Below are 27,222 nucleotides of genomic sequence, written 5' to 3' on the forward strand. Positions count from 1 at the left end.
TTTTATCACTGGGACATGTAAATCAATAGTTTTAGCTCATTGCTGCTTCCTTTCTCACAAAAGCTGAGGAATGAATCATTAAAACTCCTCCAGGAGTCCTAACTAGCCATGTCATTTTAGACTTGTTAGTTTGTCTCTTAGGTCTATTGCATCATAAGGCAAAGGGGTCACTAAATATTCTCAAGGATTCCTTTCAACCATATTTGGATTCTAAAATAGTAGTTTTTCTTCATAGCCCAAGGAGTGGGAATAATTATATAGCTTATTAGTCTCCAACTGGCTTTCTCTTTCATCTTTGGATATCCTCAGTAGGTTTCTGGTTCAACCTAGTTCAGGTCTTAAATTGGACAGGCACAGGATTATGTCTAGTCCATTCCACCACTAAGGACAGTTAAGAGAAAGCTTCTAGAAGCTTTGGGGTCTGGTCCATTCCACCACTAAGGACAGGAGAAGCTCTGCTCTCCTAAAAGCAGAATATTAAGGCAGGTAGGTTAGGCTTCAACACTGCCTATTCCAAAGGATACAGTGCTAAAAGATAAGCCCATTGAATAATTGAACACTTGATTGGTCCTGGAGAACAGATGACAAAAGTACTTGCCTTCAGAGTATTGGGAGACTCTGAAATAGAATGTTGCTTATACTGTTAGGATAGTTTTGCTTAACTTTTTAGGTTATAATGGATTTTTATCTTAAAGGGGTGTGTAGCTGGGGATTGATAGAGCCTGAGAGTTAGAAATGACTGACATAAATGAGTGGGAATCCAAAGGACTGGATCAACCTGACCTCTGCTAAGGCAAGGGCCTGGCCAGCAAAGCTCTTTGGTTCCCATTGTGCTGTGCCACCTGGAAAAATGAGGGGCAATCTAATGTTGCCCATCTTAGAGAGAAAGCCTGAGTCAAGGAGCTGGTTAGAATATCCAACAGTTTATTAAAAGCTCCCCTGGCCCCAGGGTTCCATGATGGCCCCTAAGTTTCAGGAGCCTTGGCCCTGACTGCCCCCATCCTGCCTCTAACAGCAGGAATATAAAGGGGGCTGTGAGGGTTTCCTCTGATTTGACACCCCTGGGGAGCTGCCTTTTCTCAGGTCTATTCCTCACTTCCCCCCCTCCCCAGCCCCAACTCTGACTTTAAAAAAAAAATTAACTTGACAAGACGGGCACAGGACATCAGACAGCAATGGGGGAAGGAGGGTTAAGAGGGATCCTGAGCTTTCCACCCAAGTATTCTCCCTCTCTCTCTGCCACCCAGGGGCCTTTCATACCCCCAGACCCTGCTCTCCCAGGACCCATTCTCTCATGCCCCCTGGGCCCAGATTTCCCTTGGCAACAATATGATGAGGGCACCTGGAGGGATTATTATATTTCTCTGAATATATCTATGTATCTACACCCTACCCGCCCCTCCCCCCACTGCCCAGGGACTCTATACAGGTTCCCAAGGCACCCTAGGTGGGTATTTCTCTCTCTCTCACATACACGTCCACACACACACACACACACACACAAACGCACGCACGCGCAGGCACACGTGCACACAATCTCCCCCTTCCCTAGTCCATGATGGAGGAAGATACTGGCACCATGATGGGAAAGTCAGGAACTCCTGGGTCTGTACTGGAGCCCAGGCTATATACTCCCAAACCCAGAGCCAAGGGCCTGACTTCACCCCAAGGGAAGCTCACAAGATAAGAAGGGACCAGGGAAGCAGGAGCTGCAAATGTCCTGTTACCTCCCCTTCTAAGCACTAGCTCGGGCTCTCAAAAGCCCCCAGAGCTTAGGTCCTCAGTCTTCCAGGTTCCAGTGGCTGAGGGAGCTAGGTCCTTCCAGCCGGGGAAACCCAGGCTTCAGCTCTCTTCCCCCACCTCTGTCAGCCTAGGTGGAGGGAACCCAAGCAAGGGACATCAGCTATCCCTGCCGCAGTTCAGGAGTAAAAATGGGAAGAACCGTTAAGAATGTGAGAAGCAACACTAGTACTTCGGCTCAGAGCCCCAGGCCCTGCTACTGATCCAGGTCCCACTCCTTCACTCCCTCCACCCCCTGAGGCTGCCCTGCGCAGGGGCTGTGGGCTATTCCTTAGCAGCAGTAGGGCCCCACCTCGGGGAGGCCCTGTCTGGGGTGGGGGCCCCAGCCAGGTCGGGGGACCTGGTGGTGCCAGAAGGGAAGGCTGGCGCCAAGCTGGGGGGGGCATGCCAGGTGGAGGGGGACCATGGCTCCAATGGGCCCCTGATCGAGGTACGGGGCGGGAGGGCCAGGCAGGGGCTGGGGGTGGGGCGGGATATCCCTGGGCAGCAGCTTCAGCTGGGATGCCTCCCAGGGCCATGCTGGAGAAACCCAGCCTCATGCTTTCTGCGTCGAAAGCCTCGATCTCCCGAGCCTGCCGTTCTAGCAGTGCCCGGATGCGCTCTGACCGACCTGTCTGCAGGGCAAGCAGCTCTTCCTCCACCTACGACATACAACATGTGCTCAGGGCTAGGGCTGAGGAACTTTCAAGTCTGCTCAGGGAGATAACAGGCGTCGGTATCCCCCCACTACCCCCAATACTCTGGGGCCCCTGCCCGTACCCGCTGCTCCAAAAGAGCCCGCCTCAGTGCCACTCTCTGTTCCAGCTCCCGTGCTTCACGCTCATGCTGACTCTCTGTCCGTATCTTGATCTTGCTCTGATAGGCATTAAGCAGTTCCAGCTCCTGTTGCAACTGCTGTCGCAATGCCTGAAACTCTGACTCCTGGGTCTCATCCAGGCGAAGCTAGGAGAGGGTAGGAGCTGGGGTCAAATGGCAAGGAAACACCTGATCCCCCACCCTGTGCTCAGAACCTTTTCCCTGCCCTGGGTTTCTCCCCACCTTCTCTCCATGATTACTGAGGCATTCTGCCTCTAAAATTAGTCGAACTGTATCTCTCCCCCTCCCGCCCCCCTCCCAGCTCTGTATTGTTGCTGAGCCTTACTGCCTGGGAGCTGAGCATCTCAGAGATGGACTGGTCATACTGTTCTGCTAGGATAGCCAGCTTTCGGGTCTGTTCCTCTTTAAGCCGCTTAAGGAGGCTCTTGTGTTGGGCCTTGGGGGTGCCCTCCAGCAGGTGCCCCCGAAGGGCCTTGTACTGCCGAGTCTGGATCTTACATGTCTCCTGGAACTGCTTCTTGATCTGCAACTCCTTCGACTATGGAGTGGATGGGTTGAGTGGAGAGATGATGGGACGGGGCAAAGGAAGGGGGGGTAGGGAAGACAAGGAGGGAGAGGGAGAGACCAAAGCAGACAGAGAGGGGAGAGAAACAGAAAACATGTTAGACAGAGAGGGGAAGCTAAACACAAAGAGAAGAGTATGAATTACACTGAACATAGAACAGAGCAGAGAAAATACTACAAACGGTATCAGAAAGCATATGCATGGAGGTAGAGATGAATGTGAAAGCATGTGATGAAAGTAGAATGTGCACAAGACAGAGAACATGCACATATAAGGAAACAAGTAACAGAATCACACAACACATGACTTGACAGGTGTGGAACCAGTGAAAAAGATAAAGCTTAGACAGAACACACAAGGACCAGAGCACTAAGGAGAAAGTCTTACAAATTGTGCCTTGGGGAAGGAAAAGTAAGCCAACTGGGAATTAGGAGAGAAGGGACGTGCTCTCCCAACATGGGGACTCGACCTAAAAGGAAGCAGCAGGGAATGGGACAAGAGATGGCAGTAGGGAATAGAAAGAGCCTTGGGCCCCGAGGGTGCAAGGACCAGGTGATTGATTGTGCAACTTTTGCCCTGACAATACTTTGGTTTTCCTTTTCTGGGCCACCTGTCACTCCCCTTGATGCATTCCATTTTTTCATCACCAGATCCATCTCTTTTTCAGCCCATTATCCCCAGCCTGTCCCAGAAGATCCATGCTTTATTTTTTATTTTGATGGCCCCCTATGGGGGGCTGGCTACCCTCCCCTTTGCCCCAGCCCTCAAGGGCCATGCCAGAATAAGGGAAGGGGAAAGTGGGCAGATTGGACAAGACTGTGGGTGGAGTGGAGAATGTGCATTGAAGGGGCAAGGCAGAATACACAAAGGCACAAGATAGGATGACAAAGGCATCTGATGAATAGGTCCAGGTGGGATGATGGGAAGAATACCAAGCCTCAAGGGAATCCATGGCCTAGGGGCAAGGGAGCCAGTACCTCCCACATTCTGGTCCCTAAAACCGAATGCAAAACCAGGTGGGGCAAAGAACACTGCCAAGAGAGCAAAGCAAAAAGGACGAGGATCCAGGGAGAGGGACACAATGGAGATGGGAGTGAGGGGGACAGACAGTCATGGGGTGGGACAGGAAAGGGATGAAGTGGGCTCTGAGTTGGGCTCTGGGGGGTTACAGGGAAGGCTGAGGGGCGGCAGGACAAAGCAGACGGAGGCGGCGGCCTGAGCCAAGGGTATGGTTCCGCTCGAATGTTTTATTTATGTTTATCTTTCTTGGGGGTGGGGGGCAATTGAGGAGCAGGATTGGGGATGGAAGTAAGAAACAGAAAAATCAAATCAAAATCATATGAAAAAGTGACTACCCCTCCCAGCTAGCCCTGTCCCAAACCAGAGGGGACACCGCCCAGGCCCTGGAGAAGTAATGAGGGTGAGGATGAGGACACACACAATGGGAAGACACCAATAATTTAGGGGTGCTGGGGAGGGAACATAAATAAGTGTCACTTCCCAATTTAGTGGATAGGAAGGGCAAACTGTCTATGGGAACCCCTTCTACTGAAAGGGCTTTGGTTGTGGACAAAAGGACAGAACACACAAAGGAAGGGAAGGAATAAGGGCTGGGGAAGATCCTCCCCATGCCAGTGGGGTGGGAGATAAAGTGCATGTGCTCTCTGCCAGGGTGAATAGTGGGAAGCAATCATCTCCAAGGTGGCAAGGCTCGAGGCTGCCTATTTCGGAGACGATGGCTGGAGGTAGCCCCAGGAGGAACTCGAAGGGGGGCTGGGGGCCTTGGGCAGCGCTGACCGTGCCTCAGCAACCGAGGAATCCTACTTGGGCGTTCTCCCCGAAGCAACCCCCATCTGGCCAATGCCTGGGCAGCCCCAGGAGACAGGTGAGCAGCTAATCCCCTCCCAGCCCTAGCCAGTTGCCAGTTCCACCCTTTGTACAGGGCCCAAGCCTGGGCCAGTAAAGCTAAGGGATTTCGGGCCCGGTGTGGACGCCCACGGCGGGGTCCCAGGACTGGCAGCCGACTTCGGAAGCCATCCTTGTTCGTCTTAGGGTAGAGGGCAAAGAGGCCCCGGTCACCTACAGCCCCACAGCCCTGTAAGGTCCGGAAGGCTGATGGGGACAGGCGTAGTAGGACGCGCAGCCAGATCCTGGACAGTTCCCGCCGAAGCTTTGGGCCCTGTTGTCTTAACCAGCTGCCTCCAACTGCTACAGCTGCTAAGGGTAGGGCTAAGCCTGGCCAAGCTAAGAGCCAAGCAGCCCCAAGGCCTAGGGGCACCCCAGCAAGGCCCCTTAACCAACTCAGCCCTAGCACTGCTCCCAGGGCCACCCCCTGGGCTAAAAGCAGGAAAAAGCTGGGGGACATGTGCAAGGCTGTGCAGAGCAATAAGTATGAGGCCCCTAGTCCCACTAATCCCACTTCCAAAGCCAACAGGGCAGCCTGCAGGCCACCTCCACCCTGGGCTGCCAAGAGTGGGAGCAGTAGTAAGAGCAGTAATGGCAAGAGGCCTGGGGAGGAGCCCACAGCAAAGGAAAGCCCAGCTAGAAGGCCATGGCACAAAAGTCCTAGGAGCTGACTAGAGAGGCTCAGTCTTAGGGGACCAGGTGGGGGCTCAGGAGGAATCTCGGGGGAAGAACAACCATCCCCAGGATCCCTGGGAGTCCCAATGGGGGCTTCTTCATCCTCATCCTCCTCCAAGACTGGGGGCAAGACTGGCCCCTGGTCCCATCCTAGCTCCAACTCTTCCCCCATTATACCCCACTCTTCCTTCCCCCACAACCTCCATTCCTCAGCCTCTTCCTGGCCGACAATCCTTCGCTCCCTGGAGCTGGGGGACAGGGTTTTGGGACCCTCAGTTTCCTCCCCATGGGGAAGCCTCCACGTCTGGTCTCCCAGAATCTTCTGCTCCCCAGAGCTGGAGGACAGGGCCACTACCTCTTTGGCCTCCTCCCCTACAATGCTCCGCTCCTCTGGCCCTAGAGAGACCCTATCCCCTTCCTCTCCCAGAATGCTCCGCTCTTGGACAGCTGTTTCCTTCTCTCCCAGTGTCCTGTGTTCCTGGGCTGCCTCCTCTCCTAGCAGGCTCCGCTCTTCCAATCTGGGGCTGCTACTGGGCAGCTCCCAAGTCTGCTGTTGTCCCAGGGATCCAGAGCTCGGGTCCAGGGCCTGAGGGGTAAGGGATTGGGGGGTTGGGGGGCGCTCATCAGGACGTACTTTGAGGCTCTTGGGCTGCTGGCGGACTTGGGCAGCGTGCTTCTGGCGCAGCTCCTGCTCACGCCGCTTGTTGTACTCCAGCTGGTTTCCCAGCTCCGTCTGGTGCTGCAGACGAGTAAGCTCAGCTCGGGTACGCTGCACAGCCTGGAGCTGTCTCACCTCCAGTTCCCGAGTCGACTCATGCTGCCTCAGCAGCAGTGCACACTCGAGGTCCTTCTGAGTCTGCTTCTTGTTCAGGTCCTGGTGGGGTAGGGAAAGGGTGGAAGGGCACAGCAGTGGGGTCAGGGTTGGGGGATGGTTGGGGAAAGGCCTTAGAGAAAGGATAGGGATGGAGGAAGGTGACATCTCAAAAGGGAGCCACAAATTACCAAGGGCTTCTCTGGGGGGAATGGGAAAACACCCAGCAGCCATGGGTCTATAAGGAGTGGAAGAAGAGCTCCTGTTGGGAAGCTTTCAGTGGGAAGAACAAGGAGGGGAGAAGAGTAAGGGAGAGTTGAATGGGCAGGAAATGGGAAGTGAAGAATACAAGGTAGAGGAATCTTAAAAGAAGAAAGCCTACAAGTAGATATTGTTGAAGAAAAACAGAAGCAGAAGAATAAGCAAGCTCAGAAGAAGAAAGTGGGTAATGAGTGGGAAGAGCTGGGAATTCAGGGAAAGAAGACAGATAACTGATTGGGGAAGGGAAGTAAAGAGGTACAAGAGAAGGAGGAAGGAGAAAGGCAGAGAAGAGGGCAGAAGGGAGCTGTAAGGAATAGAAAAGAGAGAAAACTAGAAGGGATGGGAGAAGAAAGCATCAAAAGGGGCAGGAAAAGAAGTGGAAGAGATGGGAATGCAGAGCCAGGTCCAAGCCTACCTCCCGCAGCAGGTCCTGATCCAGGCTGTGGCGGGCTAGGAGCATTTTACGCTTGTACTGGCGGCACTGCAACTCAAAGTACTGGCGCTGGCGCCGCAGCAGCCCAGCCTCCTCCTCTGCCTGGCACTGCTGCAGCTGTTCCTTCTGGCGCAGCAGCCACTCGGCTTTCTCCCTTTTGGGGGTACTTGGATTCTCCTGAAGTTCCTAAGCAGGGCATGGAAAGGCCCACTGGAGGTCCCTCAGGGCCGGCTCCACCAAACCTCCTCTGGATGTTCTGTCATCCATCCCACTAATTCCATTTCTCCTCTCTTGTCCTGCTTCTATAATTTACTTGTCTCTTTCCCAATCTCTTCTCCTCCCACGTGTAAAGAAGGGGTAAAATAGTGGGAGGACATCAGGGAAGGAAGAGGACGAGGGTAAGTTAAGAGGGAGATGGAAGGAAAAGAGGAAAAGGGCCAGGAAAGGAAGAAGGGGAAATGTCTAGAAGTCTCCTTTCTTTCCTGCTCTCAATCTTCCTTCTCTCTCCCTTGCTTTTCTCCATCTCTCTCACCTCCTTAAGTTGTTCCTTCCTCAGCTTGTAAGTACGTTTCTGCGCTTCCAGAAGAGCGGCTAGCTCCTTCTTCTGCTGGCCTAAAATGTGCTGCTGAAATTTGCGCTCCTCTGCCTGGGCGGCGCGGGCCTCTTTTTCCCCAATGGCCTGGTGGCGCCGGGCCAGTTTTTCTGCCTCAGCCCCAAAGCCGGCACGCTGGGCCTCCAGCTCCCGCTGCAACCGGGCACTGTGCTCTTCCCGTTCACCCCGAAGCCTTGATTCCAGGGCCAGCAACTGCTTCTGGTGCTGTCGCCGCATTCGCTTATAGCCACTCAACTGCTCCCGTAGGGCCGAGTCCTGCTCGTGCTCCTGGATCTGACGACTCACCTGGGTTCAGAGAGCACAAGAAGAAAGGACTCAGTCAAAGAATACCAGAACTAAAGGTTGCTGGTCTATGGCTCTTGGTCCTAACTCACCAGGGAGGCGGTTCGGATGGTGGCAAAGTGATCCCGGTTTCGACAATAGGCTCGTCGACGGGCAGAAGAGGAAGAAGCTGGAGGCTGAGGGGCCTGTAAGGGGCCTGGGGGTACCTCTGGCTGATAGGGGTCATCATATAGGTTTTCAGGGCCCTAGAGAAAGGAAGGAGAATGAGTACAGATGTTTTCATGGACCCAAGTCCTTGGGACCAAGAACCTAAGCAATGGAGGTAAAAAGACAGCTAGAAAAAGGCACACTTTATAGGCCCAGATTCCTGAGTTTTTAAATAAAGACCCTTCTAAGCCAGACTGCCAAGAAAAAGTAGCACTAAGACATCACTCAACTGACTCGGACTGACTTTCCCCAGGATTTGTCTATTGTTAATTCTTGCATCAGGTTCCCCTAACTTAGTCCCCACCCCCGGTCTGTTCCCCAAAGCAGACATGCTAAGAAGACACTGCTTACAGGGAGTCGGTGGATGATAGAGCTGTGAGAGGTGACTGTATGTTCACCTTCCTGCATCATGGCCATCTCTCCAGTCTCCGGGCCTTCTTCCTCCTCCTCCTCCTCTTCTTCTTCATCTTCGTTGTCAGATGCATCTGCTAGGCTATTAACAGAACTGCTCTGACTGGAGGCGCTGATAGACATACTGGGCACTGAGTGGCTGCTCTCCAGGCTAGTTAGTGTCCCTGCCCGGTGCAGGTAGGGCTCAGTCTCCTGGGAACACAGAGTGTGCATTTAAAGACAGTCATGGAAGGGACTAGAGTGAGAGCCAGTATATGCCAGGAAGGCCTTAGGATTAAGAGAGGGATGAGGACACAGAGTGAGCTGAGGACTGCTGGGGTAGAAACTATGGAGGTAAAGCTGGGGGGCTGGGAAAGGGAACAGTAGAAACATAACTAATGCTGGGACAAAAAGCATTGTTGGAATTACACAGGTTTAATCATAACACTTACTCAAATACCTCAAAGGCTCCCCAATCCCTAGAATAAAGGCCAGCCTCTACCCTTGTATTCACAGCCCTCTAAAACCTGGCCCCAGCGTACCTCTCCAGACTTAGCTTCTGTTACTCTGCTACCCAACATACATCCTATACTCCAGCCAAACTAGATAAATTGCTATTCCCCAAATATACCTTGTCATTTCCTTCCTCCACATTTTAACTTATTCTTTGCTATCCATTCTGCCTAAAATATCCTCCCTCCCCCTTCCCACCCCACAAACCCAAGTTCTGACTCTTGACATCCTCCTACACTTTTAAGGTGCTGCTCAAATGTCATCCTTCCCATAGTTTTCCCTATTCCCCTAATATATATAAAAACTCCCTCCTGAACTTCCATGGTCTTTTGTATGAACTTATAGATATATGTCTTACATAACACCTTTCACAATCTGGCCTGTACTATAGTTATTTGTACATATAGCTTACCTCTTATCTCCCCTATCACAGTATAAGTTCCACAACGGCAAGGACTGTGTCTCAGTCATCTTTGAATTCCCACAGCGCCAACCAGAGTACAATATGCACAGGGTTCAAGTTCTGGTTTAGCTACTTACTAGCTGTAAAGCCATGGGCAAATCACTCTGAGTTTCAGTTTCCTCATTTGCAAAATGGGAATACCACTACTTGTACTGTCTACCTCAATTATTGTGAAGAAAGCAATGTGTAAACTGTGAAGCACCCTAAAAATGTGAGTGGTTATTATTGTACCTACTAGTGGCAACAAATATTCACTGAGCGAATGGATGAGTGAATAAATGTGAAACTTGGCCAGGAAAAGAATTGTTCATCACCTCCTCTTCCTCGGGTACTTCAGCGCTGGGGCCATTCTGTGCCTCCTGAAATAAGATCTTCTTCATTTTCCGATACTGTAGGTTATCTAGCTCCCGAACTGCATCCTTGGTCCTCTGAATCAAATCCATAATCACTGTGGGGGGTCGTTCCCGGAGCACAAAGCGGTGCTAAGGAAGAAAGGACACCTGGATATTAACCCTGCCCCTCCTGTCCTTTCCTTTGTGGAATGTGGACATTCTAAAGATCAGATCTGAACTCTTTTCCCTATCAAAGAAAGTCTAGCATTTCCCTTTGACAGGACACACCCTAACTTAGGCTCCCTTCCCAAGAGGGTCAAGTAATCCTCCCTAAGGTCATCAGGTTTTCTAGCCTCTAGCCTCCAGTTCTCTGAATCTTGCTTTCACAATGAAAACTCCACTCCCCCTCCCCAAAAAAACCCTTCACCTTGAGCAGCACGTCTGAAGTTGGTCTGTCTTGAGGAATTTTTTGGAGACAAGAGTCAACAAAGTTTCGGAAGTATTCAGACCTGGAAGAAAGGACCAGCAAAACAGTGGAAACATCTGCTCTGACATGGTGCCTCTATTCTCCCAAAGCTGCCCCATCTTGTGAAGAGCCCGTTTTCTCACCAATGTCCAGACTGAAGCACAGGGGACTCATTCTGTGCAATGTGGTATAAGGCACTCATCGCATTCATGTTAAACAGTGGTGGCTTCCGTTCCGCTGGGGAGAGGAAGGAGAAGGGATACAGAGACCAGGACAAAGCAGAAAAGATAGGAGACAAGTCTGTAGGTAGACAAAGGAGCAGAAAGATGGGAAGAGAAGGGGGAGGGGGGAGAAAGCTGAGGTCCCATTACCTAATTCGATGCAAGTGATTCCCAAAGACCACACGTCTACCTTGCCATCATATTGCCCTTCATCCATGGCCAAGATCACCTCAGGAGCCATCCTGGGGAAAAAAAGGGTGAGCAAGAAAAGGAGCTGAATTGCATCAAGTCTCTGCTGCATAACTCTGAAACCTTGCTTTCTAACCCCTCCCCCACTCCTCTTTCTTTAAATCCTCCCCTACCTGTCTCCCATACCCCAACCTTCACTGCCTCTCACCAGTACGGAGTGCCCACAAAGGAGTTGGCAGGTGCCATGATGGAGGCTGAGCCAAAGTCCCCTAGCTTGACCAAGCCTGGTTCTGACAATAGGATGTTCCCCGCCTTCACATCCCTGATGGGTAAAGAATATCAATCTGGGTTAATGGGATGTCTGGGCTGGGAGGGGAATGATAAAAAAGATTTAATGAATGGGCTCAGGAATGGTACCTACCTGTGGATCATGTTGTGAGAGTGTAAATAGGCCAGGCCCTGTAGTGCACCATGGGTTACAGCTGCAATCTCTACCTCCTGAAGGGGCTTCTTGTGCACTAATGATAATGATGAAACAACTCACATTATATAGTATTTTAAGATTTACAAAGAGCTTGGAAAGAAGAGGTTCCCCTTGCCTCTCTGGGCATTACCACCATTCCAACTTCCTTCCCTTTTTGTTAGCCTTCCAACTTTTCTCAGAATTCCTTCAATAGCCTGGGTGGGGGTGTCACTCACCTTCTAGAAGGTCAGAGGCAGAACCCAGGCAATACTCCATCACCAGCTAAGGAAAAAGCCAAGAGTTAGAGGTAAGCAAGTCCACTAGCCTCTCTGACTCAACTCCTAACTATAGCCCAGCAGTTCCAAAGGAAAGCATTATGCTCACCAGCACCCCCTCTTTAAATGCTAATTCTTCTGAGGACCAGCAAGTCTCTTCCTCCATAAAAAGTTTTACCTGTCTGTTCTCATTCTCTTCCTGATTTATTACATTCTAAGGCTTTATCATTCATCTTGATACTTAATATTCCATTCTAAGTTTTTCATTCTGTCTTCCCAACTAGTTAGTCTCTGAATTCCTTAGGACTAGAAACCATGAATATCTTCTTTCTTTGTTGTCATTACTATATATTCCACTCCCCATCCCAACACTAAGCCAGATAATCATAATTTTAATCTGGTAAAAATGGGACTAGGTCAAATCTGGAGTTACAGAGGGAGGGGAGAGTGAGTTAGAGTCCCTATTTACCCAAGCAGTATGTTCCCTCAGGTAACAGCCTCGGTATTGGATGGTATTTGGATGCCGAAGCTTCTGCAGAAATCGCACCTCCTTGATGATATCTTGCCATTTCTAGAAGAATAATCAAGACAGAGGATAAACTTGGACAAGCAGATGGGGTTATCTATAGGCATATGACCCCAGAGTCCTGGTTTCTGTTTCTATCCTTAACCATACCCCCCACTCTATACCCCTCCAGACTCTACATACCTCATTAGACTGCTTCCCACTATAGGACATCTTCTTGATGGCAACAACCTCACTGCTCCGGACATCACGAGCCTAGAGGGCCGTAGGGTTGTAAGGGGAGGGTTCTGCAATAGGGCCAGGACCCCAGAAGAAAACTAGGAAGGAGGCGAAACAGTGGGAGGATGGGCTAAATTAGCTGAGGGGCAGCAGGATGACATCTTGGGAAAGAATTTCAGCATAAGCCTGAGAGAGATCAGGAGCCTAAGGAATTGGGAAGGGAAAAGAGGGAATAGCATAGCACAACATGACAAGGTGGGTTGGGAAAAGCCCACTCACAAAGTAGACAGCTCCAAAACTGCCATGGCCAATCTCCCGGAGATCAGAAAATAGTTTTTCAGGGTCATCCTTGAAGAAGAGTTCAGCCACATCTGGATCCTTCAGGCTCCCAGCCCGGCCCCCTGCCGGCATGTCGGCCCCGTGGGGGACGGGGATTGGGGCCCAGCCTAGGGTTTAGAAATAGTCTTGGAAATAGGTATTTCTATTGCTAAGGGGATATGTAGGATGGGGGTAAGAAGCTGGGTGGAGAGGGTGGGTGGGGAAATCCTTAGAACTGGTACAAGACCCCAGGTTTCCATCTCCTCCCCCATTCCTTTGTTGAGGGCAAGGCACTGCTGAGGACCAGCAGGGGCAGAGTGGAAACTACATTTAAACACCAAAAAAGAAGTTGTCATGGCAACGGAAGAAGGGGGTGAGGAAAGATGGTCCTAGAGTTCATAAAACTGCTGGGAATGTTCCTAAAATCCTAGAGTCTTAAAAATCACTACCCCAACCCACCTCTTTGCACCCTGACTTCCTAAGATCTCTTGGCCCTCTAAAGATCTAGCAATTCTATTTTCCAATCCTCAGTCTCAAATTCTAAGTCTCCTTTTCCCTCCAATCTTGGGCTCTTCCCTTCTTTCCCAAAAGCTGCCCAGCTATCCTACTGCTTCTGCTCTCTGTACCACTCCCTCTACCTCCCCCCAACCCCCATCTCTTCTACCCTGAAGGAGAACAGGAAGTGGCCAGGCCGGACACTGTGGAAATCCGGCCATTGTCAAACCCATATTCACTGGGGATTAGGGGTGGGAGAGAAGAGAAAGGGTTCTAGAAACAAGCAAGTAATGGCAAAATTACAGAAATAAACCCCTCTGTCTTGTCTGGCTTTCAAGGTTCTCCATAATCTGAACCTGCATCTCTTACCCAGTGCATCTTTATCTCCCACTATTTCTCAAGAAGCACTTTTCACTCCAGTCAAGCCAGTTTCTTCCCTGTCCCCACTCTGGACCCAGCTCCAGTTCCATCTCTTTAATAAAGGCCTTTCCTGGACACCCCCAACCATCAATCACCTATCTTTTTTAAGGTCTTGGAACATGTATAATCTATCTCACATAATCTGAAACGTAATTATACTCTCCTATTGTTCTCTCTTGTTTCATGTCAGTTCCCTACTTCCCACAAGCAGATTGTAAACTCCTTGGGGCACGAAGCTATCCTATCTTCACTGAAAATACAGATTTTGTTCAAAGACTTTCTGCCTGATCTATCTTCATCTGTAGGTCGCATAAATTTCAGCCCATCCATTTCTCTTGGTGTTCACACTAGGGACACTGTCCACCTATCATCCCACAAGTAGAGGGGCTCAACTTGCAATCCGGAGTCTGAGGGTTTCTCAGGACGTAGAGGCATGAAACAAAAACCTAGAGAAAAAATACCCTCTCCTTGTCCCTGCAAGCTCCTCTCTCCTAGACTGAGAGGGATGTCACCAAAACTATATGGGCCATCAGAAGTGAAAATTAAATTTCTCCCCACCTCAAACTCCCAAGTCTCCCTGCACGCAGCGACCCACAGCCCGAGGGCTCCAACAAAGCCAAGACTAGGCCTGGCAACTAGCCAAGTGAGAATTAGATTCCTCCCAGGCATCTCAGAGTCCAGTTCCTAGTAGGGTGCCTGGCACACAGAACTACTCCCTAATTGGCTGGTGCAAGGCAAGGTCCTTGAAGGCAAGAACTGCCTTGGTTTTCTATCTATAGAGTGCCGGGCGCATAGCCGGCAGGACCCTAATAAGCTGGACTGAGCTGCTAAGGCATCCAGGCTAAAGCCCTATAGCCGCGGAGGCCAAATGTAGGAGAAAAAGAAGGGCAAGGCAGCTGGGGTCTCCAAACTGTCCATCAAGACGCCGACAACCTCTCTATCAACTGAGGCGAGGGGGACGGAATGGGAAGGCCCGTCTCATTCTTCCTCTGGCCTCCTACCCCTGGCGCCCGACCCAACCCTCACCATGCCGAGCAAGAAGGGGCCCGAGGAGCTGGGAGCTGACACACGGCCAAGGGAAAGCGCTCTTCCTCCAGGGACCTCCCTCTTTTTCCCATACGGAGACAAACCCTCCAAAGGCTTCTGGCCCCCAGGCAGGAGGGATGCAGGGGACCCCACGGGCGCCCGGCATCCTCCCCGCAAGCCCGGACAAAGGAACGACACAAGAAGGCCGCCCCTCCGCTTGTACACCGGAGGGCGCCGCGCCTGCCCCTCCGCAGGAGGGCGCTCCCTCTCCGGGACAGCCGAGGTGGGGCGGGCCCAGGGTCCGGCGCTTTCTCGGGAGGCAGGACAGCTTACAGGGGAGGAGGACCACTGGCCTCCCCACAGTCACAGTTAGGTGAGGCTGCAATCCGGGGCTGCCCTCAGACAAGGGGGTGGGGTCTTACCTGGAGGGGGTCGCTACGGGGCCCCAGCGTCTCCGCCGTCGCCGCCTCCAGGAGTCCTCCAGCGGCTCCGGGACCGCCGCGAGAGGGGGAAGGACTCCCCACCCCCTCGCTGCCTCTTCCTCGGCTTTGCCCCAATCCCGGGCTGCAGCGGGGGCGGGAGGAGAGCGAAGGAGCCCCCTCCCCACCCCCCACTTCCTCGGGTGACAGGGGGGGAGCGCCCGACACTCCCCCCCACCCCCGGCGTCCTCCTGGGGATGTTCCGACGGCGAGTGACAGGCCGGCAAGTGCCTCCCGGCCGGCCTCCCCGGGCGCCCCGTGGGGCGGCGGCGGCTGGGGCGGAGGGGCGGGTGACAGCCCCGCGACCCCCACCCCCGCTCCGGCTCCCTCCTTCCCCCTCTCTCCACCAGGGGGAGGCGGGAAAGGCTGGAGCTGACCCTGCCTGCCCGCCCCTCCCTCCCTCCTTCCCTCACCGGCTCCCCTCCTGCTGCCGCTGCGGCTGCTTCTCCCGGCCTGCTGGGCTTCTCGCAGCCTTCTTCCGTTCCCTTCTTCCCTTCCCTTCCCTTCCCTGGGCTCGCCGGCCTGTCTGGCCCGCGGCGGCTGATCCCCTCTCAGTCCCCTCTGTCTGTCTCTCTCCCTGTCTCTCTCCCTCTCTCGCTTCCCCCCAGTTCCAAGATGGTGGCCGGGCGGGAGCGCGCAGGCGCGGTAGGGGAATACCGGGCCAAAGGAGGCGGGTCCTGGAGGGAGGAGCCCCAAAGGAAACCTCCCTCCCGCGCCCGCCGGCCTCGCCGCCACAGCGGGGCTCTCGCAACCCAACCAGCTTGAGGGCTCCTAGAGTGCGCGCGCGCGCGCTTCCGCCACGCGGACTCCGGATGGGAAGAGATTGGAAGGGGGCGGAGCCCAGGGCGCCAACCCCTCCCCCTCCTCTCCCCGAACCTCCCGCAGAAGGGGGAAGAGAAGACGGCAAGGGATAGGTCGCATGCGCTCACCCCGCCTCAGGTCCCAGCCTGTTGCTAGGGGAAGCTTTGAGAGGGACGGCCTAAATAGACCCGAGACTGAGATCGACGCCTGCGCGGGAGGCACTGGGCGGGGTCAGAAGAAGTGGCGTGCCGGAGGAAGAAAAGGCGGGAAAGTGGGCTACTCAAGGAAAGAATGCCAGAAAGGGGAAAGGAATCAGAAATTCGAAAGCTGGACTCAGTTTTCCTCTCGCATTGCGCATCGAGACACTTGTGCCTGTGGGGGAGCTCGGACTAGGTTTTCGGCTCTCCCCATCCCCCAGGGAAAGCATGTGGCAAACCTTGGAGCGCTCTACGAACCTCGGGAACGAGCTTGTTGGACGTGCGTCAGCTCACCCCCAAAGATCCGGGAGTAGCCCACGTCCTCCTGCGGAGAAAAGCGCGCCTGCCTTCCCAGAGAGCACCACGCCTCTCATACCCAGGAAAACACTCCCACTCACAGCCGGGATAACAAAGATCTTTAATGAGCCTCGGTCTCTCACCCCGCCCCTCCCGTCTGATCCCACTCCGGAGGCCGGACCGCCTACAGCGTGCCAATCCCGGAGCTGGAAAAAGAAAGATCAGACGGCCACCTGCTGGAAAGCAAGAGCTGTGTTTCGTTCTGCTTCCGTATCCCGGGCGCCTCGCTCATGGCCTCTTCCCCAGAGCATGAGATAAGGGACTCCCAGAGGGAAGAAACATCACTGGGGGGGGGGGAGTCTGGGGAAACAAACACATAAGGTCGTGGTTAAAGGAGGGCTGCAAAGGAACAGCGCGGTGGCGCAGTGGGCACAGCACCAGCCCTGAAGTCAGGAGGACCCGAGTTCAAATATAGTCTCAGACACTTAACGCTTCCTGGCTGTGCGACCCCGGACAAGTCACTTACCCAACTGCCCCAGCAAAAAAATAAATTTACATTAAAAAAAAGGTGGGGGGGGGAGCCCGGAAAGGGGCAGCTAGCTAGATAGAGTATAGGTCCAGACTTAAGAAGGGCTGGAAAAGGGTAGGGTAATCATGTTCTATCAAGTGCAGTCTACACTCAGAACAGTACACTAGGGGTCTGCTGTTGTTTTCCTTAATAATTCAGCACCACATATCTAGACACATTTAAAAGTTCCTGTTTCCCTTCAGGAACTGAAACAGACCAATCCAAATCATGGAGTGAATTTGTCCACAGGATTCCTATTCTTGGGTCTCTCCCACTCTGCCTTTGTGCTTGCCATCTGCAATGGCGTACACAGAAAGCACTCAGAAAATGTTTGCTGAATGAAGAATCCCTCTAGAAGAAGAGGGGTCTCAGGCACCCTGATCCTCACTCTTTCCCTGCCAAGTTGAACAACACGAAGGGTCTACAGAAAAGGGGGTAGAGGCTCTTACCTATAAGCAAAGTACGGTATGAACCTATTGAGTTTAGATATGGGCCCTCTGCCAAGACGTGTCCCAACGCGGATGGGTGCAGACTGCGGCGAAGCAGCACAGAAAGCCACAGAAGAAGAGAAGAAAGCAGCTGAAGTAGAGAAGTCGGGAACCACACAAAACGCGTTCCTCCTGAGGGTCGGTAGAACAGAGGGAAAAAGATGAGATGATTTCTCCTAGACAGTTATGAATCAGGAGTTTAACAGTGGGGGGAGGGGAGAAGATAATGGGAGTGCTAAGGAAGAGGGTAGGTAGCTGGGACAAGGGAAGTAGGTCCTAAATCTCAGGAACAGACTAAGAAGAAATCATTCAGGGAATACAAACAAGCAAGATTCACATATGATAGGGATCACAAAATGATAAAAGGAGCAAAAAGGTCTCATAATCTGGGGCTCTTACCATAGTAAGTAGCTGGGTGAGAATAAGGCCCTCATGGCTCCAGACCTCATAACAATCTTCTGGCTTAGAACTCTCAACAACATATGGATTCACAATATCTCCCTCCCCTTCTTCTAAGCAGGATGTGGGTGGTTGGCTAGAGGGCAGGATTCTGGGAGCTGCACTGAGAACCAGGCAAGTCCCAGAGGTTTTCTCTACTGGCACCAGGGCTGTGATCAATACCAGCTCCTCTGCAGAAGAGCCTGGGGAAGGAAAAGAGATGGGAGAAAATGGGAACTTGGGAGAACACATTTTAGGGAGTTGGCAGAGTATTATTCTCTATACATGCTGATGCAGTTTTTCTACATTATTCACATTCACCTAAATATATCCAATTCAGTTAAAAAACACAGTACTTATTTAAAACTGGAAGGAACCTATAAGACCATACAACTCAATCCCTATTAACACTGTTCCTTTTCTTTTCTTCTTGGAATCATAATCATAGAATGTCAGAATTAGAAAAAACCTTACACATCATCTACCTCTCATTTACATTAGTAGAAATGGAGGCAAAGAGAAATGAAGATTTTAGACTTGAAGAAATAAGGCTCAGAGAGGTTGTGATTGACTCAATATCATAGTGGTCTAGTGGCAGAGCTGGGATGATTCTCACCCAACAAGTCTTCTCTTCCAACCTTATTAATAAAGTTCCATCAAAATATAACTTGGGAAAATATTTTTATATTCACTGAAGTATCCAGAACATAGTAGCTTCTCAACCAATATCATGGTCAGTGAGGTATAATGGGAAAAAATGAGCAGTTGGATTGCATGGTGACTAAGGACTTTTTGAGCTTTAACATTCTATGATTATATGAAAAAAAGGAAAGGAATACAGTGCTACTGGGAAGAGGAGGTTTCTCTATTTCCTCAGCTATGAATGAAGATAATATCATTTGTCTGCCCTGAGGCTTCCTTCACAGGATTTCTAATGACAGGCAAGATAATGTATATAAAGATACCCTGAAAGCTATATTCAAATGTTAGGGATTGTTACTTCACATTCTCGGGAGAGACAGGAAAATGTTTCTAAGAAACCATGGGAAAGGAAGACTTTCAGGTCATGCCTAACCCCTCTTATCATTTTCTTCTCTCACCACTTAGACCCATTTGGTGACCATGGACAGTGGCCTGTAGTTGTTGAGTCCGGTTCTTCTTGATATCATCTCCTAAATTTAAACTAGTCAGCAGTTTTACAGTATGAGTCTCAGGTCCCGGTGGTTTCCCTGCAGCTGTCCTGTTCCAAGGGCAGAGAGTCAGCTGACCCAGAGATCTCATAAAGGAGACCCAGTCCTATGTGCAAAAAGGTGGTAAAGGGTGGTAAGATGAAAGTGACAGTTAAAACAGATCTACAGAAATAATGAGAGGGAGTAATCTCACCTGAGGGATATCAGGATTTCGAAGCCCATCACCATGATTAAGGATAAAACCACCAAGGCCTAGACCTGAAGCCCCAAGCAGCAACAATGCAAGTGCAGCACAAACCAAAGGTGGGTGGTGTGCCAGGCAGAGCTGCAGGTTCTCTCCTGCTTGCCAGCTGCCCATAGGGAGGTGAGGGGGGGGGTAATCCTCACTCTCTGCTGAGAACCTGTCAGTGGAAGAAAAATTCAATTAAACAAAGTATGTGTTATATATCTGTTATCTGCAAAGCATTTATTATGGCTGCAAACAACTCTCCCTTCAATCTTACATTATGTTGAGAGGTCATAGTACAAACATTTTCATAGATAAGTAAGTACAAGTTAATTTAAGGAGGGACGGAATAATCATAATAGAGTGGGGACAGAAGAGGAAGGGGATCAGCAAAAACATCCCTTAGAAAGTGACACCTGAATTTAAAAAACAGGAAACAGCTGGTCAGAGATTCAGATGAGGGTACAGGGTAAAGCAAATATATCAATATCTTTCTAGAGGAAAGACCATTCACATTAGAATTAGGGAATTACCAATGCTTGCTCAATCCCTATCAATAAATAATTCCTGCAATTTAAATTGCCTTAAAGGAAAAGGGGATGGAGGGGGGGTGGAGAGAAGAGAAAAAGAAAAGAGAGGGAAGAAGGAGGAAGGGAGGGAGAGAGAGAGAGAGAGAGAGAGAGAGAGAGAGAGAGAGAGAGAGAGAGAGAGAGAGGAGGGAGGGAAGGAGGGAGGGAAGGAAGGAAGGAGAGACGGAGGAAAGGAGAGAGGGAAGGAGGGGAGAGAGGGAAGGAAGGAGGGAGGAAGGGAGAGAGACAAAGGGAGGGAGGGAGAGGGGGGGAAAGGGCAGGGGGAGGGGAGGGAGGGGGAAGAGAGAGAAGGAGGGAGGGAAGGAAGGAAAGAGGGAGAGAGAGAGAGAGAGAGAGAGAGAGGTAAGGAGGAGAAGGGGAGGGACAGATGGAGGGAGGCAGAGAGTGTGAGTGTGTATGTGTGTGTGTGTTTTTGTTTAAGTGGGCTGTAGGTCAAGAAGACTCGAAGGAACTGAGACTAATAATACAGGTTGAAGGAAAAGGTCTGTAAGATGACATTTCGAAGAATAGAAAGATGAGGTGTGGGAGAGAAGAGAAAGGAATAAAGTAACAATTCACATTATGGATACGTTCCATAACACTTCCTAGTTGACAATCTTGTGGGTGCAAGTAACAGTTATCCCCATACACAGGTAAGGAAAGTGAGAGTCAAGGGGAAGTGACTCGCTCCGAGGTCATCCCAGCAGCACTACGCCAAGGAAGGACTAGAACGTAGACTTTCAATTTCCAGATGATGGGCTCTTTTCAATATACTGGGATGCCAGTGTTGGGAGGATAGGGGGCCGTTGGGGCGGGGTAGAACGGTACTAGGACTAAGCATCAGGAGGGGCGACGGCGGCTGGCAAGAGTGGGAAGGATTGATCCCAATAGCCTCTTTCACGCTTTAGCCTTGTAAATATAATCAGGTAGGGACCAATGGAACATCTGGACCAGGATGGGATTCAGCATCCGCGGCTACTTTCCTCAAAACCACGGTCCCTCTCAGGAAATTGATCTGCACTCGGAGAGCATCTCTTCCCCCAACTTCCTTTCCCCTTCTCCCATCCCTCCCAGCTCCCTCCAGGGCATAAGCTTGAGCCCCTAGCTCTCTCACCCTTTAAATGCTCAGATGAAGTCCAGAAGCCCACCTGACGTCACGCTAGGGACGAGGAAAAGGCGGACCACACATGCGCATTCGTTCCGTCCCCTAACCTTGACTGCCAATCTAAATCAACAAAAAGGTCCTAAACTGCCGATTTCCTCGGTTCCGGAAATTATGACTGGATCAAACCATTTTAATATGTAATGCAGGGGTAGAAAATAAGTTATCTTATTTCCCTCCCAAAACAGGCTATTGTCATAGAGATGGAGCCACTATGTTCAACACAAAATATCTTGCAAACTGTAGATTATCTCTGTAAATTAAAATACAGGAACTTTTATTTTACATTTGTTTCATTAAATGAGAACTCACCCCTCCTCTGGATCATACCATATCCCCAATCTGGCCCCTCCTCGTGGTGAAGTGGTAAGTGGGTGGGATCTTCAAGCCTCACTTCTGTGCTACTTTGTAGTCTTTTGCGTCTAATTCTTTAACCACTGCTCTCTTGTGTGAAGTTATAATCTAGACCTAAGTAACAAATAATGTCTGCTTCCCTCGGTATGCAATACAAAGACTAATAATAACAATCATAACAGAAGGAGACCCTGTTTCCGGATCAATGATTTGTATAGAGTTTACACATTTTTATATTCAAACATACTCTAAGTAATTACTCGGATAAGAGTGTACTAGAAGCTGAGGATGCAAAAACAAAATGCAAAACTTTGCCTCCAAAGAGTTTGGAATTTTCGGGGGCCGGGGAGGAAGGAGGGAAGAGAAGGGAGAGAGCATATCAATCAATCATACTTTAATTATTAAGCACCTACTGTGTGAAGAGAGATGGCATATAAACAATTTTATATAAACGATTATTTGAGTCCGGAAAGACTAATGACTGGGCCATCAAAAAGAGTTCCAAGAAGGGGCATATCTTTTAAAAAAAAAATTTATTATAGCTTTTTATCTGCAAGATATAAGCATGGGTAATTTTTCAGCATTGACAATTGCAAAACCTTTTATTCCAATTTTTCCCCTCCTTCCTCCCCCCCCCCCACCTTCCCCTCTAGATGGCAGGTTGACTAATATATGTTAAAAGTGTTAAAGAATAAGTTAAATACAATATATGTATATATGTCCATACAGTTATTTTGCTGTAAAAAAGAATTGGACTTTGAAATAGTGTACAATTAACCTGTGAAGGAAATCAAAAATGCAGGCAGGCAAAAATAGAGGGACTGGGAATTCTACGAAGTGGTTCATACTCATCTCCCAAAGTTTTTTTCACTGGGTGGAGCTGGTTCAATTCATTACTGCTCTATTGGAGCTGATTTGGTTCATCTCATTGATAAAGATGGCCACGTCCATCAGAATTGATCATCATATAGTATTGCTGTTGAAGTATATAATAATCTCCTGGTCCTGCTCATTTCACTTAGCATAAGTTCACATAAGTCTCTCCAGGCCTTTCTGAAATCATCCACTGGTCATTTCTTACAGAACAGTAATATTCCATAGTATTCATATACCACAATTTATTCAGCCATTGTCCAATTGATGGACATCCACTCAGTTTCCAGTTTCTGGCCACTACAAAGAGAGCTGCCACAAACATTTTTGCACATGTGGGTCCTTTTCCCTTCTTTAAGGTCTCTTTGGGAGATAAGTCCAATAGCAACACTACTGGATCAAAGGGTATGCACAGTCTGATGACTTTTTGAGCATAGATCCAAATTGCTCTCCAGAATGGCTGGATGTATTCATAATTCCACCAACAATGTATCAGTGTCCCAGTTTTCCCACATCCCCTCCAACATTCCGCATTATCTTTCCCTGTCATTCTAAAAAGGGGCATATCTTAAAGGAAACCTGAAGTATTAGGGAGCAGAGGTGAGGAGCAAGTGCATTCCAGATGTATGAACAACTCATTCAAAAGCACAAAGTTGGGGTGGGGGATGACCGGGATTACCAAGATCAGTGAACAGCGCTAAGGACAAACCAGCATCCCTGCAATCTAACAGCAGGCTTTGGACAGTTAAAAAAAAATTTATATGCACATACCTATGTATATACATATATACATATACATGTATATATGAAGAGAATTTTTTTTTAAGAGAATTCTTGGGACTTCTGGCCAAGATGGCGGAGAGGACACACACATCTACTTAATCTCCGTCTTTGCTCTCAGAATTTATCTCATGACAGGGCCTCAGAATTAGTGTTTGACTGCCAAAACAAAACCAAAACACAAATAATTACCAACAGAAGACATCCTTGAAATTCACCAGAAAAGGTCTGTTTTTGCTCCAGGGTGGGGATGGTTAGATTGGGCACAGACTGAAGGCAGGCATCAAGAGCATGGCAGACAGTGAGAGTACAAAGCTGACTGAGGCGGGTGGGGTATGATCGCAGCCATTTCTTCAGGGAAATCTTTTACCACAGTGGGACTACTTTGCCCTGGCAGCAAACCAGAGGAATTGTAAACACAGGAGGTAAAGACTATAACCCTGAAAAGCTAGAGTCTTTGGGGACCTGCTACACCCACCCAGAGTGTCTCAGCATGCTCTCAGATTCTCAGAGTGTAGAAGCAGCGCAGCCTATTGCTGTCCTGCTCGTGCCTCACTGCTGCCCCTGCAGTCTTCTGAGGAAGCTCGGTAATACCATCCAGCCCCATCCCTCCAAAAAAAAAAAAAAATGTGTTTTGCTAGTTTGTTTTCTTTGATTCTTCATTGACAAAATGAGCAAAAAATTAAAATGAACTCTAACTATTGATAGCTTCTTTATGGATAGAGAGCAGACTTTAAAACCTGAGGAGACTAAAAACAGACTGTCTCCAGATATCAAAAGGGAATATGATCTGGTCCTCAATACACAGGACTCAATACACAGGATTTTGTATACACAAATCATACAGCTAGCACAGGATAGTGAGAAGGGCCATTTTCCAAGCATATGCCCATAGAGTATTGTCCAATTGGTAGTTAGCCTTAAGTGCTTGGCTGTCCTGACCTCAGTGCATTGACTCAAGAGTTTCAAGCCCATTATATCTCCCGCTTTCTTTTGTTTTAGAACACAGGTGGTCATGCCATCCCTGACCTCTCAGGGAGGTGAGAACCCCAAAAAGGAGGCAATCATGCCCTTTCTGACTTCTCAAGAAAGGAGGTGAAAACACCGAAAAGGAGGTGATCACGCCCCCCCCCCCAACATCTCAGGAAGGGAGATGAAAAGCGCCAAAGGGAAGTGGAGATTGCTAGCGGGTTTCTGGGCTGAAGGATCTTATTAGAAACAGGTATGCACAAACCCATCAGCAAGTGAGGTATTACACAAGCACATAGCAATAATGCACAGGCTATTAGTGGTGACTCTCCCCACATGAATTTTACATGAATTGTAAATGCAAGTAGTGGTATAACAAACAATATAAATCCATATGGTGTTGTAAAAGATTTCCAGAAGTCCTAGAAGGAGGGTATGTCAACAACAGTCACACATATGCCTTCTTCAGCATCCAAGAGATAGTCCAAAACCAATTTATTGTCCATTGCTTCACTTGTCATGGAATCCAATGATCCCCGCAAGTTTTTGAAGTCCTACAACAGTCTTTTTATGTGTTAGGGAATCCAATGATTACAGCAGATTTTGAAGTCCTGCAACAGTCTTATCCTGTCTCAGAGAATCCAATGATTCCTGAGGGTTTTAAGGTCCTACAACATTCTTATCATGTCTCAGAGAATCCAATGATTCCTGAGGGTTTTTTGGTCCTACAACATTCTTATCATGTCTCAGAGAATTCATTGATTCCTGAGGGTTTTGAAGTGCTATAACAAACTTATCGGGTCTCAGAGAATCCAATGATTCTTGAGGGTTTTGAGGTCTTACAACAATCTTATCACGTCTCAGAGAATCCAATGATTCCTGAGGGTTTTCAAGTCCAACAATTTTTGATGTCCATGAGTCAAACGCCATAATTGCCAGGCTCTTTCAGTGGTGGACACAGTCAGAAACAGAACCATCCAATGTTTCTTGGGTCTTCTCCTTTGTTTCAAGGGTCTGCTCTGTCTCTTTCTGATGGACAAGGTGAATATGACTCATTGGCACCCATCCAATTCCTTCTCCATCTGTGGAGATACAAGCAAACCCTCTCCCCCAAGCAGTTAACCTATCTGGTCCCTTCCATTCACTACTTTCCGGATCTCTCCACATCACCTGGAGATTATCTAAAAATAGTGGAGCTGCTCGCACTGGACACTGCCCTTCCAGTGGGTTATAAAACCTGTCTGCCGGAGCCAGTGCATCTTTGTCAAAAATCAAGAAGTTAATAGTATAAAGAGCTAGATTTAGAAGTTATCTAGGGTTACCTGTGGCTCCCCCTTTCTTTTGTTTTTGGAGGAGTGTCTTAATGTCTCTGTTTCTCCTCTTTACTATTGCCTGTCCTTGAGGATTAAAGAGTATGCCAGTGGTGTCTAAAATCTTATACTGTGCACAAAAGTATGCAAAATGTTTAGAAGTATTTGCTGGGCCATTGTCTCTTTTTATTGCTTGTGGCACAGCCATAATCGCAAATGCTTGCATAAGGAATTCAGTGATCACTCGGGCTGTCTCTTTTGTTGCTGGTATTGCAAAAGTGAATCCTGAAAAAGTGTCTACACCACAACATGGATAAAAGACAAATGACCAAAAAATTTATAATGGGTCACATCCATTTACCAGATTTTACTGGGTCTCAAATCACGAGGGTTCTTCCCTGGAGACAGTGTAGGAGCATGGAAAGGAAAGCAAGCTGTATAGGCTTTTACTATGCTCCTAGCTTCCTCTCTTGTTATTCCAAATTGTAAATGTAAAGCTCGAGCAGCCTGATGATATTTAGAATGAGATTCTTGGGCTTCCTGAAATAAAAGAGTGTTGGCCAACATGGTTAAAAGGCTATCTGCCTTTGAATTACCATCAAAAATAGGACCTGGAAGTCCACTATGAGAGTAGACATGCAAGATATAAATCTTACCTGGATGCTTTCTCACTTGCTCTTGAAGTTCCTTAAAGAGCTGATATATATTAGAAGCTACAAATTTTATTTGGCCTGTGGCAATTCTTTGTACCACACTTACTGAATAGGCTGAATCAGATATTATATTTATATCTCCTGGATAATAAGTAAGAGCTAGAATGATTGTATACAATTCATTCTGCTGAGTGGACTGAAAAGGAGTCTCTCTTTATAGTTAAGTCAGAAGAGTATACAGGACAAATATGTTTGGATGCACCTGTAGAGGTAGTTGGTCCTTTAAGAGGAACTTTAGAAACCTTTTCTTCAAGAATCCATCGCCAGTTACGTAATAGTTTGGTTATCTTTAACAGAGATCCGTGTGTAAAATTTGGAGCTATGGCTAATAAAATTTGCCACTTTAGGGTGGTTTCACAGCATACATTAATTTGTGCATTAGTATAAAAGGTGTATATCTTATCAGGTTTTATCCCAGATAATTGTACTGCTTGCTTAATGGCCTTAATAAAATTCTAGCCACAAGCACTGGGTAAGGAGTAAGGCTTTGTTCTGGTTGTGCTGGGAGGTTGACCCACTCTATCACACTGTCTCCTTGATGAAGGACTGCTGTGGATGCTCTTGTGTAGCAAAAACTGATATTTCCAAGGGTTTTTGAGTGAATCTTTCAACCACATTGGATAAAACCAGTTCAACTTCTCTCAAAGCCTCTTGAGCTTTTTTTGTAAGCTGGTGTGGTGAGTTTAAAGCACTGTCTCTCCTTAAAATGTCATATAATGGTTGTAACTGATAGGTAGTCAAGCCCAACACTGGATGCATCCATTGGATATCTCCTATCAATTTCTGAAAGTCATTTAAGGTGTTTAGCTTCTCTGTTCTTAAGGAAAGTTTTTGTACTGTAAGCACCTTAGGATATACTTCATATCCTAAATATTGAAAAGAAGCATGTCTTTGAATTTTTTCTGGAGCTATGTGTAATTTGTAGTTCCTTAGTGTTTCTATGGTCTTTTATAGACATGCTTCTAACATTTGTTCCTCAGGTGCACATCCCAATATATCATCCATGTAATGTTATAACATAATTTTTGGAAATGCTTTTCTTACTGGAGTAACAGCAGCAGCAACATACATTTGACACATAGTAGGGCTGTTTTTCATTCCCTGTGGCAAAACTGTCCATTCAT

The 27,222-nt window shown here is 48.8% G+C and overlaps 2 protein-coding genes across 4 annotated transcripts; both read right to left on the minus strand.

The window, feature by feature from the left end:
- Nucleotides 1-902: 902 nt before the first annotated feature.
- TAOK2 (TAO kinase 2) lies at nt 903-15,845 on the minus strand. 3 transcript variants are annotated; one of them, XM_031963489.1, is made up of 19 exons: nt 15,107-15,837; nt 12,705-12,871; nt 12,390-12,461; nt 12,150-12,251; nt 11,642-11,687; nt 11,364-11,460; nt 11,151-11,264; nt 10,904-10,995; nt 10,676-10,769; nt 10,494-10,575; nt 10,049-10,216; nt 8,720-8,971; nt 8,254-8,406; nt 7,799-8,164; nt 7,249-7,452; nt 6,396-6,635; nt 2,942-3,154; nt 2,560-2,742; nt 903-2,441 (listed from the first exon to the last, which is right to left on the minus strand). In XM_031963489.1, the coding sequence occupies exons 2-19, from the start codon at nt 12,834-12,836 to the stop codon at nt 1,920-1,922; spliced, it is 3,132 nt and encodes a 1,043-aa protein (XP_031819349.1). In that variant the 5' UTR covers nt 12,837-12,871; nt 15,107-15,837; the 3' UTR covers nt 903-1,919. The 3 variants fall into 3 exon arrangements, with proteins under 3 accessions (XP_031819349.1, XP_031819343.1, XP_031819336.1); XM_031963476.1 differs by lacking the exons at nt 903-2,441; nt 2,560-2,742; nt 2,942-3,154 and having other exon boundaries at nt 3,167-6,635; nt 15,107-15,845; XM_031963483.1 differs by lacking the exons at nt 903-2,441; nt 2,560-2,742; nt 2,942-3,154; nt 15,107-15,837 and having other exon boundaries at nt 3,166-6,635; nt 12,390-12,523; nt 12,705-12,794.
- A 715-nt stretch (nt 15,846-16,560) lies between these two features.
- On the minus strand, nt 16,561-21,203 carry TMEM219 (transmembrane protein 219). Its single transcript, XM_003762067.4, has 6 exons — nt 21,052-21,203; nt 19,336-19,543; nt 19,053-19,248; nt 17,914-18,155; nt 17,476-17,646; nt 16,561-16,818 (listed from the first exon to the last, which is right to left on the minus strand). The coding sequence occupies exons 2-5, from the start codon at nt 19,498-19,500 to the stop codon at nt 17,509-17,511; spliced, it is 741 nt and encodes a 246-aa protein (XP_003762115.1). The 5' UTR covers nt 19,501-19,543; nt 21,052-21,203; the 3' UTR covers nt 16,561-16,818; nt 17,476-17,508.
- Nucleotides 21,204-27,222: the final 6,019 nt, after the last annotated feature.

Source organism: Sarcophilus harrisii, chromosome 1, assembly GCF_902635505.1.
Source record: "Sarcophilus harrisii chromosome 1, mSarHar1.11, whole genome shotgun sequence".
Classification (NCBI taxonomy): domain Eukaryota; kingdom Metazoa; phylum Chordata; class Mammalia; order Dasyuromorphia; family Dasyuridae; genus Sarcophilus; species Sarcophilus harrisii.

What these genes read in the sequence shown, in the direction of transcription:
- TAOK2 (XM_031963476.1), bottom strand. Translation starts at nt 12,836, where the DNA reads ATGCCGGCAGGGGGCCGGGCTGGGAGCCTGAAGGATCCAGATGTGGCT. An exon ending in GTGGGAAGCAGTCTAATGAG is followed by an intron (nt 12,252 to 12,389) that starts GTATGTAGAGTC and finishes TTATTCTTCTAG; the next exon opens with AAATGGCAAGATATCATCAA. An exon ending in CCATCCGAACCGCCTCCCTG is followed by an intron (nt 8,165 to 8,253) that starts GTGAGTTAGGAC and finishes CTCTGAACCCAG; the next exon opens with GTGAGTCGTCAGATCCAGGA.
- TMEM219 (XM_003762067.4), bottom strand. Translation starts at nt 19,500, where the DNA reads ATGGGCAGCTGGCAAGCAGGAGAGAACCTGCAGCTCTGCCTGGCACAC. An exon ending in GAAATCCTGATATCCCTCAG is followed by an intron (nt 19,249 to 19,335) that starts GTGAGATTACTC and finishes TTTTGCACATAG; the next exon opens with GACTGGGTCTCCTTTATGAG. An exon ending in TCACCAAATGGGTCTAAGTG is followed by an intron (nt 18,156 to 19,052) that starts GTGAGAGAAGAA and finishes TTCCTTCCCCAG; the next exon opens with GCTCTTCTGCAGAGGAGCTG.